The sequence below is a fragment of the Diabrotica virgifera genome, chromosome 2, assembly GCF_917563875.1.
Source record: "Diabrotica virgifera virgifera chromosome 2, PGI_DIABVI_V3a".
Classification (NCBI taxonomy): Eukaryota; Metazoa; Arthropoda; class Insecta; order Coleoptera; family Chrysomelidae; genus Diabrotica; species Diabrotica virgifera.
The window spans coordinates 264,317,674-264,337,969 of record NC_065444.1 but is presented as its reverse complement, the minus strand read 5'-3'; the positions used below and the strand labels follow the sequence as shown (position 1 = coordinate 264,337,969).

The 20,296-nt window shown below is 33.5% G+C and overlaps 1 protein-coding gene across 11 annotated transcripts in view; it reads right to left on the bottom strand.

Annotated features, from left to right (window-relative positions):
- Window positions 1-20,296, bottom strand: part of LOC126880616 (NAD(+) hydrolase sarm1) — a 496,620-nt gene that overhangs the window by 124,327 nt on the left and 351,997 nt on the right. For 8 of the 11 annotated variants that reach the window (XR_007696654.1, XM_050644609.1, XM_050644612.1 and 5 more), the window contains one exon: window positions 16,446-16,496. The exons of 2 other annotated variants lie outside the window; for them this stretch is intronic. Coding sequence is in view for 6 of the 9 variants with exons in the window: in XM_050644609.1 (XP_050500566.1) it covers window positions 16,446-16,496 (51 nt within the window). In the remaining 3 variants the exon portion in view is untranslated. Of the gene's footprint in view, window positions 1-3,356; window positions 3,717-16,445; window positions 16,497-20,296 lie in introns of those variants that run through there. One more of the 11 variants, XM_050644610.1, reaches the window with a different exon arrangement.

Below are 20,296 nucleotides of genomic sequence, written 5' to 3'. Positions count from 1 at the left end.
AATTGGACTTAATTTAAAAACTACAGTATATTGTTTATCTTACTACATAAAACAAATTATTGTCTATGAATTACTTCTTTATATACAGGGTGTTAATCTCATAGGGATTTCGAAATAAAAATGGTCATAACTTTTTAAATACTCTGTATAATAATGCAAAACCCTATATTATATGAACAAGAATTATGAGGGGAATATAAATATGAAAAAATATATAGGGTGTCCCATTTAAAAAATTATATGTTTGATATACCACGCTGTTATTGATCACCCTGTAGAAATGGACATATTTTCCAAGCGTGGAGAATATCATTGCCTACATTTTTTCTAAATAACTTTTTTCGATATTCTATACCGTAATGGAATTATTGACCGATCCCGCACTAAAAACTCACCCTGTATATCGAAAAATCAATGTTTTTCGATATACTCGTTTACGATTCACTCAGTTTTTGCAGTAGAATTTTTTTTTCAAACCAAGTTCTTGGGAATTAAATAACCTACAATTTCGTATTTAAACATTTTTTCGTATCTCTGATGCTAATCTTTCTATTCTGAAGAAAATGGCATTTTTTATAAAACTACAAAAATTCGTTATTCGCTTTTTTAAAACTCCAGTTTTTAAAAACTAATCATTCTAAGCCAGTCAAAATTCTAGAATATATTAATAATACATAAATAAAGAAGAATGAATAAGGCCAATGACCAAAAACACCGCTAACTTGCATTATTCTGCTTCCAATTGAATGTCTCCTTTTTTTTTTCAAAAAAATATATTGATTTTTTAACCGTAACTTTTTTATGTTTTATCTTAGAAAGTTTGGTGAAAAATAATTTTGTAGGTTTTTACAAGATCTATAAGCCTATTAATATTAAATCTTTTTAAAATCCTCAGTCCCAAAAAGAGGTGACTTTGAAAGGGTTGGTAAAGGTGGTTTTTGCATGTTATTACAAGTTTTAATTGTCAATAGCTCACTTAATTTTTGCCGTAGAAAAAAATTATGCAAACCAATTTCTTGGGAATTAAATAAGCTACAATTTCATATTTAAAAATTTTTTAGTATCTCTGATGCCAATCTTTCTATTCTGAAGAAAAGGCCATTTTTTTTCAAACTACAAAAATTCGTTATTTATTGTTTATTACAAATAAGGTCAATGACTAATTTTAATTAGGGTGGTGATTAGGGGCTTGCTTCCGATAACTTTTTCGTTGAAAAAAATAGAGACTGACATTCTTTTCATTATAAGTCACTTAATTTTTATTTTTAAGCTAGAGACTACTTTTTTATTTCTGGAGATATATATTTTTAAATATTTTCAATTAGTTTGAACAACTTATCCTCGAAAAATGCATAGTTTTCTCGTCTTTTGACTTTGAAACTACAATATTTAGCATTTGACGAAGAAGAGCTAACATATAATAAAGTATAGCTCGATTATTATTGGTCTTAAAGAAACTTAAAACAAACGGTTTTGTTTATTTTTTCAAAAGGTACATTTTTGTTAAGCAAAGTTGTTTTGATAAAACGAAAACTTTTTGAGTTATTAGCAGAAAACTTATTAAAAACATTGATTTTTTCGATATAAAACTAACACTTTCGATAGCGAATAAATCGAATACTATTAATTTTATCAAAAAAATGTATAGAGCGTTTTTTGCTTAGAATTAATGTTTTTATTAACTTTTGCGGTCAAAATAAAATAAAAATTTCCAACCCCGAGATGGGGTGGCAACCACCCCCATGGTAAAAGCGCATTTCGGCCTCATATAGATTTTAATCCTTGGACTATCCACTACTTATTCTCAAATTTTCAAGCAAATCGATCCATTCTGTAAGAATTGCGAGGTTTTGTCCTATTTTAAGCTTCATTACTTGGACTATAATCAATTATGACGAATTACATTAAGCCCTTATAAAAATAAAACAAGGATTTAATGCGTAGGTATATGGGCCATTCCACGAACATACGCCTGTTTTGGATAACTTTGATAACGAATATTTTACTGTGCAACATAAGAAGTATGAAAGTAAATGGCGCTAATAATTATTCCAATAAACAAGAATGTAATTTGCAATTTACTTTCGTTCTTCTTATTTTGCACAGTAAAATATTCGTTGTCGAAGTAATCCAAAACAGGCGTATGTTCGTGGAATAGGGTATATCAATTATTTCACACGTAAAAATTAAATATACGAACCTATAAAGAGGCGGCGCGGCAAATACATATTATTTGTATTTCAACTTCTTATCTTATCTATACAGCGTAATATTTGTACGCATTTAGCTAAAAAATGGCATTCAAGTATTTGTGTTGTTAATGGTAATAAGGTGTATCGTTTGAACTTGCCAAAAGGACCTTCTTAACCTTGTACATCGTTGTTATCATGAATAACTTAGGTTTTCCTGCTGGTCTTGGCAGATTGGGTCTATGTAAACAGCTCATCAAAAGCCTCTTTTGGTCCTCTCAAAGTAGACAAATTAGGGACGTAGTTTATTGCTTTTAAAGACGTAAGTAAGTTAAGAGGATGTCCCCAGAACATTTTTTCAAGAAAAAGAGAAGACGTAGGAATATGAGAAGAAGAAAACCACTGGTTAACAATTCAATAGCTCTTCATTATACGAAGAAGAACTTATATATATATACCAAGTTTCAACACTCCAGGACTTTTCCTTCAAGAAAAAGAATGGGTATAAGGATATGATAAGAGAGCCTGAACCTCTGAACCAAAATTCAATAATGTTTTCCCTAATACCAAGGACAAAGTTTCAAGAGTATACAAAGTTTCAAGACTCCATGAATTTTCCTTAAAAAAAGGCATAAGGACATGAGAACAAAAAGAAAGGACAAAGTATATGAGAAGAAAAAGACGATATAGGAACTATATACATAACTTTATATAACCTATATAATTTTTAAGAGGAAACTTTATGCCAAGTGTCAAGACTCTAGATTAGCACTTTTCCTTTAAGAAAAAGAAAGAGCAGGAGGATATGAGAAGGAGAAACATGTATAAAAATTAGGAGAACCTATGTAGCAAGCTTTCATGAGTCTAGGACGTTTGCCTCAAGAAAAAGAAAATGTACATGGTTATCAGAAGAAAACCTATTGATCCCAGATTTAGTAACAGAAATAAAAATCATCAAGAAGAACAAAAAGGAATAAATTGTCAAACATACTTTGCCCAAATAACAAAAACAGTTAACGTCTTAAATGTTTACCTCGTCTAACACGCTAATCTTAAATTCCGATTATTTCTTAGAACAATAATCATAAACCCTGCATCGAAATTCGACATTATGTACATACACCGTCGATAAATGGTTATAAATGGTTGTTGTAAGCTAGTACATACCCTGAAAAATTTCATTCTTTCTTCGAATGAGGGCACATTATCTTGTCTTCTGCTGGAAAACGTATACATGGAGTATTTCTTCGGGCTTTCTTTAATTGTAGTGCTAAGCTCTTCAACGGAACTAGCCTTATAGTTATAACTCTTTTGGCGATCCTCACTCGAACTATTGGTAAACGTAAAATTAGCGGGCCTTTGTCGTCGAACCGAAAATGAGTATTCAGAATGTTGCGCCATCACTTACTTATTATCAGAAGTTTATCAAAATCACTAATTACACTAAAAAACCGAATAGAAATTTGAATATCGAAAATTTAGCGCTCGAGCCCTGACCAACTCACATTTTAAGACGTGACTGACGACTGACAATACCGCGCTACGAAGGTAAAGACCTTACCTCATTACCTGTTGTAGACACAATGGTTATCTTATCTGATAAACAGGAGACGGCAAGATTGCAAGTGATTCTTAGATTTGATGACTTATTCCACGAAATTTCAATATATTATTTTGGTAACCTAACAAATCCGAAAAATTTGTTAGTTTTATTGCTTTGTTTGGAATGCAGCTAAGGAATGTCAATTGTCAATATTTAAATAGAATCAATTTGTTTGTTAGGAAAGAGAAGGATTTACTTTTGAATAAGTCAATAGTCATTATTAACATAACAAAAGGAAGAAAGTATCTAGACAGTTAGTTAACTTATTATATTTCAGGTAATAATATTCTTTTGTTTATTGACGCCAATATTTTAATCAATGAATAATTAAGTGATAATGGTATAATAGGGTATAGGTTGTGTACTGTTCATCAGAAGCGTTTTCTTGAAATTTAAAATAATGCTAGATTTCTAATGAAGTTTTTTCATAGACAGGCTTTTTTAATTTTCTTTATATTGTAGACAATTATTCCTAGGGTGTTTCTTAATCGTTTTACAAGCTTAAAATGACTATTAAATTTTTTGTGAACATTAATATTATCCATGTATGTCTGTCTTCCGGTTCCAGAGTTGAAACCCGAAGTACTGTTTTAAAGTCGCCTAGATCAGTGGTTCCCAACCTTTTTCCGATGATCGCCCCCTTAGACATGTTTCGTCAGTTATGAATACTACAATCGCCCCCCCCCCCTCTCAAATTAAATTGAAACAAATAAGCAATCAGTACAAATAGACAGGGCGAAAATGGCGGGTTCGTTGGGAAAAATATTCCCATGAGATTTTTTTGCATAATCATATTCGTGAGACATCCCAGAATAAGGTTCAAAAAGTCGCCCACGTGAAAAGTGGTCCAAATTTTTTTTAACAATTTTTTTAATCAAATTCAAAAAATCAATATTTTTGGTCCGGACAATTTTTTTTAGATTTTTTGGACCATTCTAGTGTATGTAAAGGATATTGCAAAAACCACCAAAAACTCATGTCATAGATTGTCATACATTTTAAAAGCGCTGTAACTTCATATATTTTTTAAAAATATATTTTTTTACTCATTCATTCAATGCTGAACAAGTCAACTTCTGAAGAATGTGGTTGATGGGCGCTGGTTATTATTTTTCAATAATACATTACGTTCAGATGGAAAGTGATTTTGGTTATACTGTATCTCCCAGCATTTACTTCATTTACTGTAGTTCAATGGTGGAGGAATTCGTCAGGACAAAAACCTAATAAGCAAAGAACATTCGCCAAAATTTACAGTAAACCTAATAAGCAAAGACAGGAAAACAGAAAAAGCCCTAGTAGGTCTTCTAACAGGGCACCGTGAGCTGAATAAGCAGTTGAAACTGAAGGTTTTAGTCTCGAAGTTATTATAGACTTTTTAAAAAGTATCAGGCTAGAGAAGGAATTCTAGGGTTAGAGTAGAGGACAATAAATCTGAAAAGATCGCAGTGGAATAGGTCAAAAGCCACCTCATGGAATCTATCCATCTATCATTTGCATACAGTTAATTATTTGACACTTCTGAGTGTCACTTTTGATAAAACGCTTACATGGAGACAGAATATTCAGGGACTCCAAGGAGTCTGCACCCAAGTGATCAATCTACTTAAATTTCTTACTGGTATGTATATAATATAGAGAGCGTTATTCCGCTCAAGGTTAGACTATGGCCGTATTCTTTATACGCTCTCTAGAAGGTCCTTACTAAATTCTCTAAACACAATTTAAAACATATCCATCCGACTGTGTCTTGGTGCTTTCAAATCAATCCCTGCAGAAAAATGTATTGAATCTTCAGAGCCACCACTTCATCTAAGAAAACAACTTTTAATTACATAATTTGCAAGAATATCAGCAAATCCTAGTAACCCAGTAATAAATCTAATCAATATCATACAGCCTCCCCCAGCAAATGCATCAAATCACATACTCACGTTCCCACCAATATTGTCTCCTTTATTGGACACCATCAATTTACAAGTAGGTACTATTAACTATTGGTACTTCTAAGGTAGCTCCATAGATTCATAATCTAAACACTGATTTATGTAGATTCAATAAAACAGAAACCACAAACCCCATCCTTAGACAATCTTTTTAAAACATCCTCAACTCAACACAATTTTATGAAATGTTATACAGGAATGCGTCCAAGAACGAAGACAGTGTTGACTACGCTGTAAAAATGGATTTTTGGGGCAGATCAGCACGTATATCCAGAATAATCTACGTAACAAATGAAAGAATAAGACAAATCATGGATAGAACAACACCATCATAGAAGAAATACAGCCAAAACAGCTTATTTGATACAGTCATGTACAGAGAATGGCAGATCATCGCCTACCGAAGTTAATATTGGATTCGCAGCCATCTGAGCGAAAAAAATGAGGAAGACCGAAAACAACGTGACTTGGTGGAGTCCAAAAGGAAATTTGAGAGGGAGATCTACAACCAGGAGACTGAGAAGATAGACGTGGAAAACCGGAAAACGCAGGACGCTATAAACCGGACATTATGTATTTACTATGAGAATTGGACATAATAAGATCTCAAAAAAGGTGCATATACATGTTATACCTATACTATGCATATACTAAGGTGCATATACTATGTCGGCCGTTGGAATCTAAAGAAAAGTCGTGTAAAGATAGTCAGCTGGTTTATATTATAGTGTAGTAACATATTATATGTCAAAACAAACCTATATGAGACCTTAATAAGACCTGTTGTTACATGTGAGATGGGAACAACGACGATTAACAAGAAAGAGGAAGATAGCCTTCTGAAATTTTAAAGAAAAAGAATGAGAACAATACTGGAACATACTGTAACAAGACAGGAAGAAATAGAAATAAGGTAAAATTTTCAATCCTAATAGCAACATTAATAATATTGAAAAATATTAAAAAAATTACTAAAAGATTTTTAAATTGAAAACTTATTGGTCCATTTCCCTGGTGACACCTCCAAGGCTTCTACAATATGCAAGCCAGACGGATGCTGCAGTGAAGACAAAAGGGAAACAATTCTACACTATGCAATTCACAACCACGGTCTGCAGCTTGGTAAAGTTCCAGCGGAAAATGGACCTAGTTACTCTATAGAAGTAATACTAATATAAAATAAAAATAAAAATGTGTACCATTTTTATTCAGTTGCAATGCGAAGGCAAAACAATCTTATTTTTCACTTAGAATAGGGAGCGCAGTCCAGCACTCTGAATCGACGATTTTCGACTCTTATTGGAGTCATCATCAGAGAGGCCTAATAGGCCTGCTGCTCTCTACTCGAAATGCTGGCCACTCACTTACGGATAACGAAGAGGCCTGACGCCTGACGGGCCCTTAACTGAAGGTCAAAATTACCACCCACATGCAGTTGTCATTCAGTCGTTGGCACGATCCCTTCACAAACCTGCAAGTGTGTGACATCTGGACTGCAGTTCCTTAACTTAACTGACATCGATCGGCAAATCGGATTTTTTATGCTGGCCACTCACTTACGGATAACGAAGGGGCCTGACGCCTGACAGGCCCTTAACCGAAGGTCAAAATTACCACCCACATGCAGTTGTCATTCAGTCGTTGGCGCGATCGCTTCACAAACCTGCAAGTGTGTGACATCTGGACTGCAGTTCGTTAACTTAACTGACATCGATCGGTAAATCGGATTTTTTAAAGAGAAAATGGCTAACAAAAACTCAAATAATCCTGAGTTTTTACGTCAATTTGTTGATATTTATCAATCACAGCCTTGCCTATGGAAGGTTAAAGATAAATGTTACGCATGAGGTGAAATAAGAGTTATGTATTTCATGTCTTCAAAACTGTGGCCGGTTGCTAAAAACCTCAATGTTGCAGATAGTCTCTCTTCCGCACTACTGGCACTTCTCATTCTAGTGTTTTGTTTCTTTATTAAAGGTGTCACTAGTTTTAATAGCTTTTTAAAACATGTTTTATTCATTTTTAAATAATTTTTATAGTCTTCCGTACAGGAAAGCTTTAATTCTGCCATAAGTGCCATGTGAGATAACCTGTTTCTTTTCATGAGCCAGTCTTTAACCCAGTACGCTCTTTTCTTTTTTTTTGGCTACAATTATTAACGCACACGCTTTTTTTCGTGAGAGGGACATGCTTTCTCGTCGATAACGGCACTGTGTGTGGCAAGAGTTGCGATTCTGAAGAAAAAGGTCGTCAGATAACAAACTGATTCTAGTGTGTGTCGGTTTTCGATAACTGCCTTCAGTCCTGGCCTGCATGCCATATCCTCTTCGTTATCCGTAAGTGAGTGGCCACCTGAAGTGACCAACCGTGAAAGTTTATCCCCACATTGCAACTGACGTGTATGGATTAGGTGACTAGCGTCATCTGGCAATTGAAAGGTAAAGTTTTCAATCCTAATAGCAACATTAATTGAAAACTTTACCTTTCAATCGCCAGATGACGCTAATCACCTAATCCATACACGTCAGTTACAATGTGGGGATAAACTTTCACGGTTGGTCACTTCGAGTAGAGAGCAGCAGGCCTAGGCCTCTCCGATGATGACTCCAATAAGAGTCGAAAATCGTCGATTCAGAGTGCTGGACTGCGCTCCCCATTCTAAGTGAAAAATAAGATTGTTTTGCCTTCCCATTGCAACTGAATAAAAAAGGTAGGTATACATTTTTATTTTTAAAATAGAAATAAGAATAAAAACATACGCCGAAATTGATGAAGAATTAAAGAGAGAATATAATATAGTAGATACATAAAATCTCTTCGCTTAGAATGGACAGGACATTATACAGAGACGCCCACACTCAGATATATTGAAAAAGATAATTAACTGGACACCACTATGATGGCCCAAGTGAAGATGGCAGGATGATGTGGACGAGGATATTAAGAACAATGAATGTTAAAGACTGTACAGTTTAGTGCAAGGACTAGGAAGAAATGAAAAAGAGTCACGATAGCAGCAAAGATACACAGCAAGCTATAAATGACAGATGAATGATCCATCTCGCCCAAGAAAAGGATCTTGAATGCCATGGCGTTAGCAATAATCCCTACAGATTATACAGGGTGTAACAAAAATACAGGTCATAAATTAAATCACATATTCTGGGACCAAAAATAGTTCGAATGAACCTAACTTACCTTAGTACAAATATGCACATAAAAAAGTTACAGCCCTTTGAAGTTACAAAATGAAAATAGATTTTTTCGAGTATATCGAAAACTGTTAGAGATTTTTTATTGAAAATGGACATGTGGCATTCTTATACAAGGAGCATCTTAAAGAAAAATTATAGTCAAATTTGTGCACCCCATAAAAATTCTATGGGGGTTTTCTTCCCTTAAACCCTCCAAAACTTTTATGTACGTTCCAATTAAATTATTGTTGTGGTACCATTAATTAAATTCAATATTTTTAAAACTTTTTTGCCTCTTAATATTTTTTCGATAAGGCAGTTTTTATCGAGTTGCGAGTTCGTTTTTAATATGTTTACATAAAAATTTTATGGGGGTATTGTACCTTTAAACCCCCCAAATGTTTGTGTACGTTCCAATTAAACTATTACTGCGGTACCATTAATTAAACACAGTGGTTTTAAAACTTTTTTGCCTCTTTGTATTGTTTCGATAAGGCACCTTTTATCGAGATGTGGCTTCTTTTTCAATATGGTTCAAAATATACCTAAAAATGTAAATCATAAATAAATCTTCATGTTATTACCAAGTCTCCATAACCGTACTTAACCATATACAAATATGTGGTGGATTTGACAAATATTCAAAATATCTCCATAAAAACTGACTTTTCAAAAAAGTACTAAGAGGTAAAAAAGTTTTTAAAACATTGTGTTTAACTAATAGTACTACAATAATAATTAAATTGGAACGTACATAAAAGTTTGGGGGATTTAAAGGAACAAAACAAAACCCCCATAAAATTTTATGGAGTGTCCAAATTTCACTATAATTTTTTCTTAAGATATTTTTCGATAAGGCAGTTTTTATCGAGTTGCGAGTTCGTTTTTAATATGTTTACATAAAAATTTTATGGGGGTATTGTACCTTTAAACCCCCCAAATGTTTTTGTACGTTCCAATTAAACTATTACTGCGGTACCATTAATTAAACACAGTGGTTTTAAAACTTTTTTGCCTCTTTGTATTGTTTCGATAAGGCACCTTTTATCGAGATGTGGCTTCTTTTTCAATATGGTTCAAAATATACCTAAAAATGTAAATCATAAATAAATCTTCATGTTATTACCAAGTCTCCATAACCGTACTTAACCATATACAAATATGTGGTGGATTTGACAAATATTCAAAATATCTCGATAAAAACTGACTTTTCGAAAAAGTACTAAGAGGTAAAAAAGTTTTTAAAACATTGTGTTTAACTAATAGTACTACAATAATAATTAAATTGGAACGTACATAAAAGTTTGGGGGATTTAAAGGAACAAAACAAAACCCCCATAAAATTTTATGGAGTGTCCAAATTTCACTATAATTTTTTCTTAAGATACTACTGCCATAAGAATGCTACGTGTCCATTTTTAATAAAAAATCTCTAAATAGTTTTCGATATATTGGAAAAAATCGATTTTCATTTTGTAACTTCAAAGGGCTGAAATTTTTTTTATGTGCACATTTGTACTAAGGTAAGTTAGGTTAAATCGAACTGTTTTTGTCCCAGAATATGTGGTTAAATTTATGACCTGTATTTTTGTTACACCCTGTAATGCTTAATGAATGAATGAATGAACATATTCTATGTATGTACTGATTTGATACTATTTTATGTTTGTATTAATTTGATATATTTACAGAGGAGATATATACAACTTTCTACGACTCATAATGGAAGGGATAATGGAAGAAAGAACAGGTCCAGGCAGGAAGAAGAAAATGCTTCTGACTGAAGAACGTAAGACTGGGACAGGTATGGACACACATTCGATACTAAGAACCACTCAAGATAGAGAGCAATTTGCTGTAGTTATAGCCAACCTTCAGTAATGGAGAAAACAGCTTAAGAAGAAGAAGTTTTGAAATATATATTTTGTGCTTTAAATAGTTTTTATATCGAATTTTTTCCAATGTGTGTGTATTTATAAACCAACTAAAATGAGTACAATAGATTGCCATAGGATAGAAAGTATTCGGTCGTTAACATTTAATAAAAGTGCCTTGGATATAGGTTAAAACTGTTTCACAGATATTTTTTATGACGTAAATTCAAATTTATGATAATTCCTGTGTTACTAAGAGCGATGAAATATATATTTTGTATTTGTATTTTCGTTTTTCTTCTGGAAGCAACATAAAAACAAGTTGCGCGTTGGCTAATTTATCACATAAAATAAAACATGTAAAGAAGGTCACTAGAACTAGTGGTAGGTGTGATGTTATATAAATATACATGAAGATAAATGGGTCTTCTTTTGTTCTCAGAAATGACACTCTGGTAGTGTCTTTATGGCCACAGAACGGATTCTTTTGGGCCTCGTTTTGTGAGTCAGTTTGCTTGTTGTTCGCTCCATTGCACACTCCTCAGGACCTTATCACACACACCCTGTCATCTCAGGGTGTGTTACATCTATGGTTTAACTAAAGAGTACAGTTCGTTAAACTTATCCTTAAAATTCTTTTGTATATTTGGCATCAAGTTATTTTAGAAAATCTTAATCCTATTACAAAGTCCCTTTAATTATTATACCTACTATTCAGTATGTTAGATCTCAAAACTGAAGGACGCCATTTAAATATATATGACTTTGTAATAGGATTAAGATTAAAGATTTCTAAAATAATTTATGCCAAGTATACAGCAAAATTTCCTCCTCAACAAGTTCCTTGATTCTAGTAAACGAATCTCTCAGATGATCTCTACGATCCGGTAACTTTTTAGTGCAGTAAGTCTGTTTTTTGTTAAATTTTCTTGAAGATCTCCACTTAATTAGTAAATAATTTAACTTACAACCTTATCAACATCTTCATACTCTTTACCAACATGACCTGTGTGCTTAGTCATCATAATGACAAATGTTGCACCACTGCAACATGATCACACATGATCGCAAAATGATCACACATAACATACTGACATTACAGCAGTCTTAGTGGAAGCTTGTGTGCAAGTTTAGTATCATCCTGCTAGTACACTGTCCACTGGAATTAGCTATTACTGCTATATTCTAATATGCAGGAACCTTAACCAAGGAGTGAAGAAATGAGAAACGTGTGGCCAGTAAACAATAAAGTTAAACAGACATGATTACTTGATGGATTCGACCGTTACTTGATGGAAGTTCATTTTATCTAACAATAAAACACTGAAAACGTTTGTTTCCTATACTTCCACAAAATTTATTATAACTAAGTGACTACAGCTGTTTCGGCAGAGTGCCTTTCTCAAGTGATATAGTTTACAATGTGTTTGCCTTTTTAAGTCTTCAACTGAAGAGGTTGAGGAGTGGGGAGCTGTTTGTCTCGAGTTGGTCATTCAGAATTATATCTGTATTTTTCAGTTTATTAATTTCCATAGATTCTAAAATTCTTAAGCTATCTTTTTTAGAATCTATGGAAATTAATAAACTGAAAAATACAGATATAATTCTGAATGACCAACTCGAGACAAACAGCTTCACACTCCTCAACCTCTTCAGTTGAAGACTTAAAAAGGCAAACACATTGTAAGCTATATCACTTGAGAAAGGCACTCTGCCGAAACAGCTGTAGTCACTTAGTTATAATAAATTTTGTGGAAGTATAGAAAACAAACGTTTTCAGTGTTTTATTGTTAGGACATGATTACGATGCCCCTTCTAATATTACTGTGTAAAGAAATTGGTTCTCCACAACAACAACTAATCTATTTAAAGCATCAGTTAATAAAATAATTATAGCCAGAATGATCGCCAATATTCGAAACGAATAGGCACTAAAAGAAGAAGAAAGAAATTGCAGCACTGATGAAGGCTTTGGCATAACGTTTATATATCCATATTTTATCCATATGAATCATTTCATGATCCCATATCCAAACGAAATAATTCGTTGACGTATCCAATGTGTTGTTAATCGTTAGACTTATGTCGAAGATAGTTTTTCTGACAATCCAAGGAGGATGAGTTTCTAATTAGATTTGGTATTTATTACCGATACATTGATTAATCATCTTTCCAATAAACAATCCTAATATTCAATGTTGTTCTGAAGTTATTTCCTTGTGGCATTTTTATAATCAACTATTTTTTAATGGGAATAAGCAACAATTTTACCAAAAAAATGATTTTATTAACGTTACGAAGCCCAAATCGGGTTTCGTTGTCAAAATACAAAATACTACTAAAATAAACAAAAATGTTGTTGCTAAGTAAAAAAATTCTTCTAATAATTTATTTAATCTGAATCATTTATATTGGCAATTCAAACGTATATTATACATTTTAAAGTAGAAGACTTTAAAAATGATATCGCCAACATTTATGAGTTGCGTTCCTGGGACGACTTTATTAAAAGATAGTTCATTCGATTACATGAAATCAATCCCAACTCAAGAATATCCGTCACAAAAAAATCATAGCATATGATCTGTCTTTAAAAAGACAACCAAATGCAACGATGACAGTAAAATTCTCGCGTTAGAGATTCCATAGTAAATAACGAGGGAAAACCAGGAAAAAACCTCGTGATACTATCCCGACATCATAAGTATTTGGTCTTACATTTAATTTACTTTCAAAAAACTAATACCAAATTCTGACTTTAATATGTTTAAATTATAAACAATATTAATAATACACTTACGTCGGCCAAATGCCAAAACCATGAATGTGAAAAATCGTGATTTGGAGATATTTGGGTTTGAAGGTTTTGATACTCTGTGAAAATTCAGATTTTTGTCGGAATAATTTCATTTCTTTGGAGATATAGGACCTACTTAGACAGTTTATGACTTGCTTATTATTTTTTCTGTTTATTAGCCCCCACCTTCCAAAATGTCACATTCTTGGATTTGGCATTGCAAAATTTTCTTTCAAATCACTTACAGTACAATAAGAAAACCTAAAGACACAATGATTTTCAATATTTTTATTATTTTGAAATATCAATAAACATGTGTATTTTCATTGGGAAACTAGGAAAAACTCAGGAGCTATAAATCTAAGCAAACAAAACAATTTAAACTTCTAAATCATTGGCAAAATAAACTATAAAAACGAAAAAGGTTTTCTCAGAAAATACTGAAAATACAAAAAGGAACTAAATTCATATGCTTGAATGAGCTTGAGTATGAAGTGAAATGGTTTAATTTTCATCTGAGTCAGCATTTTCACTGTCATCTGGTTCTGGTAACTGGTAATCTATCCCTAATATTATTAATTTTTAGCGACTTGTAAAAACTGTGATGAACTTTTGGGATTGTTAAGTCAGAACACATTTGTTGTAAATCCTGATATTTTGGCTTCGCAATGGGTAACACACATTCGTATGATTTTTTTAACTCCGCTGTTTTTGGTCGACCACGAAATTTTTTCATGCAGTTTATCTCATGAAATTCTTGTTCAAAATCTATTTTGTAAAACACCTTCATCATGTCCTATTTAAGATAACGAATCCAGCAAACCTTACGCCATGGTATTTTGTTCATCTCAAATTTTTGCGCTGCAAATTCTTTAAAATCATAAACATCAACAAAGCTTCTACTCCTCAATGGGCTTGGTTTCATACAAGCATCTAGTATTACTTGCGCCCAACCTTCAGGAATGTATACAGTAACATGCGTAGCTTTGTGCTCAATTTTAGGATGTATGGAATCGCATTCCATTTCAGTGTGTCCGCTTTCGAAAAATTTATGATCTATGATTTTCAAGCTAGGATGAACAGAAATGAGGTTCATACACATAGCAGCAAAATTTGAATTTTTTTGTTGGCCACCACAGCCATCTGACATCATTCTAACTTCTGTTACTTCTGTATTAGATAATACGTATTCACAGATACAAGAAGCGATTTCATTTGAACCCCTTTTACCCTGGGTTTCATCCCATAGATAGCAAATGCCATCTTGATTTCCAATATTATAAACTGTCAAGTTATAAACAGCTAACTTGTGCAAGTAAAATATCTGTCCTGCAGATCCCTTTGGAGTTGTGAGTACAGCTTCAAGGTCAAAATTGAATGCTAATATAGTAGAATTGTCTATTGGTTCCAGTTTATCAGCACTGCGAGCCTTGCGTGCAAATTCCTTTCTTCTCAAGTGTTGCTGGAAAGTTTGTTCTTGGGCTTCTTTTTCTTCTCCAGTCATATTTTCTGTGCCAAACATATATTGCACTTATCCTTCTTTGGCTTGAAAAAACCCACGTTATATTTTTTAAAAACTTGTCTGTATTTTTCGATTGAAACAGAGCGAATATTTTTTTCTTTGCATTGTGATTTGTACATATTGTGCATTATGGACAAGTTTAGGGAAGGGTCCAAATAATTTTTTTACTTGAAGCCCTACAGTAATGGGACTCAACTGCAGGAAATGATAAAATGTGATCACGTACCATTTGCAAACAATCCTCAGTTAACTTATTAGCAGGACTATGTTTGCCACGGCGGTCTTTTTCTATTGTTCCAGTAAAAGATCGTTTTTGTAAAGATATTCTTATGAATGGATCTGTTACATTAAGTGTAGATATGAAAAATTCGCGGCACACCTTATTTTTTTGTCCATAATTCATTTTCCACTACTCAAAATCTATACACGAATGTGGCAAAGTATACCATACACTTACAATGTCAAAACAACAAATGTACCACATTCACTGACTTGGAACTTCTAATGTAAGGCCAAAACCACGAAAGTGTCACATTCACGATACGCGCGTTGCGACAGTCGAATACAAACTAAGATACGTCAAAGGCCGTACACCTACCCCCACCAAAACCATAATGCTTGCAGATTCGTTGGTTTGGCATTATCAAGAACTGGTTTAGAGGTGCTTGAAAATGTAGATAGGTAAAAATTACCAATTTTGCACATTCATGGTTTTGCCTTGGGACCGACGACTATATCAAGAATATGTATTATTAATATTATTTATAATTTAAACATATTAAAGTCAGAATTTGGTATTAGTTTTTTGAAAGTAAATTAAATGTGACCAAATACTTATGATGTCGGGATAGTATCACGAGGTTTTTTTCCTGGTTTTCCCTCGTGATTTACTATGGAATCTCTAACGCGAGAATTTTACTGTCATTGTTGCATTTGGTTGTTTTTTTAAAGCTATGATTTTTTTGTGACAGATATTCTTGAGTTGGGATTGATTTCATGTAATCGAATGAACTATCTTTTAATAAAGTCGTTCCAGGAACGCAACTCATAAATATTGGCGATATCATTTTAAAGTCTTCTACTTTAAAATGTATAATATACGTCTGAATTGCCAATATAAATGAGTCAGATTAAATAAATTATTAGAAGAATTTTTTTACTTAGCAACAAAATTTTTGTTTATTTCAGTAGTATTTTGTATTTTGACAACGAAACCCGATTTGGGCTTCGAAACGTTAATAAAATCATTTTTTTGGTAAAATTGTGGCTCATTCCTAATATTCAAATCTTATTAACCTAAAAATGTAATTAAATACTTACTGTTGGACTTAGACTTTCTGGAGTCAGTAGCTGAAATTTTGGAGAACTCACCTGAAAGAAATAAGAAAATTACTTTAGACAAAGACCAAACAAATAATGAGAACAACAGAGATGAAAACCCTAAGATCCATAAGAGGTATTACACTCAGAGATAGAATACGAAACGAAGACACATTGAGAGAGCTAGGCGTTCGAGACGTAGTGAGCAACCACTCTTCTTCTTCCTGAGTGGCTTTTCAACTAGGTTGCCGTCTTCTAATCGGAGGTTGGATATCATCATCACTATCTTTACTCTATCTACCGCTGCTCTGAAGAGTTCTATAGAACTGCATTTAAACCAGTCCCTTAAATTCTTCAACCATGACACTCTCCTTCTTCCTATACTCCTTCATCCTCTTACCATTTCCTTTATTATAAGTCTTAGCATTTTATATCGCTGTCCACTCATTATGTGTCCCAGATATTGTAACTTTCTTATTTTTATTGTTTATTATTTCGCATTCTTTGCCCATTTCTTGCAATACTTCCGTGTTCGTTTTCTTCTGTGTCCATGCTATTCTAAGCATCCTTCTGTAACACCGCATTTCAAATGACTGCAGTTTATTTATGTGTTCTTGCTTCAATGTCCAACTTTCAATTCCATATTGCAGTATCGAGAATACGTAGTAGCATCTCAAAGCTCTTACTCTCAGTTCTAATCTAAGGTCTTTGTTTCAGAGAATTGTTTTCATTTTTACAAACGCATTTCTTGCTATTTCTATCCAGGTCCTTATTTCTGTTGTTTGATCATTTTTCTCTGAAATCCAGGTTCCTAGTTATTTGTATTTATCAACCCTCTCTATCGGTACATTTCCCAAATGTAAGCTTGTTTGTATGTCTGTTTTCGTAGTTATTATCATGTATTTGGTCTTTTTTATATTCATTTTTAGTCTATATTCTTCACAGACTGTTTGTTTTGTTTAGCAGTAATTGGAGTTGTTCAGCAGAGCTTTTCATAATCACGGTGTCATCTGCATATCTTATACTGTTAATAGATCTTCCGTTAATTATTATTCCTTCACTTTGAGATAGTAAAGCTTCTTCAAAAATGGCTTCACTATATGCATTAAAGAGTAATGGAGACATAATACATCCCTGCCTAACTCCTCTCCTGATTTCAATTTCTGGACTGGGTCGTTATCTATTACAATTTGTGCTCTTTGATTCCAGTAAAGGTTTGTTATTATTCGTAAGTTTGTATTCCAGTCCTAGATAAATAGGCTTATTCAACAGCATTGTTTTATTTTTTTCTGGGACCGCCTACTGATCTTCTGCCGTCTGGTCTCTCAAAAATACTGTGTTTAACACTATGCGTTCCTTTGATCTTACCACATAACCTGCCCTCGTATCCAGTTAGCTTTTATATGTCTTCTTCTTCTTCTTTAAGTACCGTGCCCAAATTTTTAGGCGTGGGTAGCTTCCATAACAATTTGGCGATATCGTTCTCGATCTTGTGCGGCATGTAACAATTGATCTGCTGATAAGCCAGTCCATTGACGAAGGTTTCGGAGCCATGAATATTTCTTTCGACCAATTCCTCTTTTTCCGTCGATCTTTCCATTGAGTATTAACTGCAGCATCCTGTATCTGCTACCTCTCATTATATGCCCCAGATATTCCAGTTTTCTCTTTTTTATCATCTTCATTAAGTCACCTTCGCCTTGACCTACTCTGTTTAAGACTTCTCTGTTTGAAATGCGTTGAACCCAAGATATTCTGAGCATTCTACGATACGACCACATCTCAAAGGCTTCTAATTTGTTCATCATGTAAACCTTCATGATCCAGGTTTCACATCCATATAGTAATACAGGATACACATAACATTTTAGGAACTTGATTCTTAGTTGTAAATTCAGCTGAGAGTTGCTCAGAATAGATCTAAGTTTCATAAATGCTCCTCTTGCAATTTCTATACGAGTTTTAATTTCTTCATCCGGATTTAGTGTCTCGTTTATCCAACATCCTAGGTATTTAAAATGGTTAACTTTTGTTATTGATTCATCACTGACAATTAGTTGCATAGGGCCGACGTCTTGTTTACTAACCACAAGTAACTTTGTCTTTATTGCATTTATGTTAAGTCCGTTATTGGAGCATTCTCTAGTGACTCGATCAATAAGGAATTGAAGATCTTCGATATTTTCAGCCATGATCGCGGTGTCGTCTGCATATCTGATGTTGTTAATAGTTTCTCCCCCGATTCGAACTCCACATTGTCCTTCCAAGGCTTCATTAAAAATTATTTCTGAGTATACGTTAAACAAAGTTGGGGATAACACACAACCCTGTCTGACACCTCTTTGAATGCAAATTTTTTCTGTTTCTTTGCCGTCTACCAGAATAGAAGCTTCTTGATTCCAATATAGATGTTGTAAAAGTCTCAGATCTTTATCATCTATTCCAATCATTTCTAGATATTCAAACAACCTATCATGTTGAACTCTATCAAACGCCTTCTCAAAATCTATAAAGCAGACGTAAATTGGTTTCTGTACTTCCCATGATCGTTGAAGTAATGTTAACATTGAGAACAAAGCTTCCCTTGTTCCCAATCCTTCTCTGAAACCGAATTGTTTGTTTCCCATTGTCTCTTCACATTTCTGCTTGATTCTATTAAGAATTATCTTAAGAAGTAGCTTGAGAGAGTGGCTCATGAGACTAATTAGTCTAAAGTCTTTACATGATGATGTATTAGGTTTTTTTGGGAGTGGAATAAATGTAGACTCCAACCATATGTGTGGCATCATTCCAGTCTCGTATATATGGTTATAAATGTTTGTTAATTGTGAGACATTATCGTCATCCAGAAGTTTGAGCCAGTCTGATGGTATTTGGTCAGGGCCTGGAGATTTTCCATTTTTGCTCTGTTTGATGGCTTTCTCTACTTCCGCTTTTAAAATACTAGGACCAGTATTCGTATACTTTGTGGTGTTAAGTGGTGGCCTCGTATCCAGGAAGAGCTCTTTTATATAGTTAGTCCATTCTTCCTTTTTTTCATCCAAGTCGAGAAATATGTTACCTTTGGATTTTCTCATGAAGTGAGGAGTTCTTTTTCTCTGAGTGTAGGTAATTTCTTTAAGCTTTTTATGTATATTAAACTCGTCATGTTTTCTTTGTAGTTCTTCCATTTCACGACATCTTTGTTCCATCCAGTCCTCTTTTGCTCGCTTAACCTCGTATCTTATTTGTCGATATATCTCTCTATACCGAATCTCGTCTTTGTTTTTCCAATTTCTTCTTTGTTGAATAAGGTCTAGTATTTTATCGGTCATCCAATCCTTTTTCTTTATTGGGTCTTTTTCTGGTTTCAAAACTTCGTTTGCTATGGTGACCATGGCGGAATTCATGATATATAGATTTTGACCGATATTTTCTTGTTCAGATCTTTCTAACTGTTTTTTAATCTCACGATTTATCTTATTTCCGAACTCATCTGCTATTACGGCATTTCTTAGGAGTTGAGTATTAGGTTTCTTCTGCGTTGTGGGGGCTTTTATTCTTTTTAGTTTTAGTTTGAATCCAGCACAGAGCAGATTATGGTTAGTTGCTGCGTCTGCACTTGGGTATGTTTTTGCAGATGTAATACTGTTTCTAAACCTTCTATTAATGATAATGTAGTCAATTTGATTTCTGACTATCTTTCCCTCTTGATCAGCTGGAGATTTCCAGGTATATAGTCGTCTTTTAGGTTGCTGAAACAAAGTATTTGCTATAATGCATTTCTCTTCTTGGCAGAACTGTATTAGTCTTTGCCCTCTTTCGTTCCTTTCTCCAAGTCCATACTTTTATATGTCTAAATAATTATAACC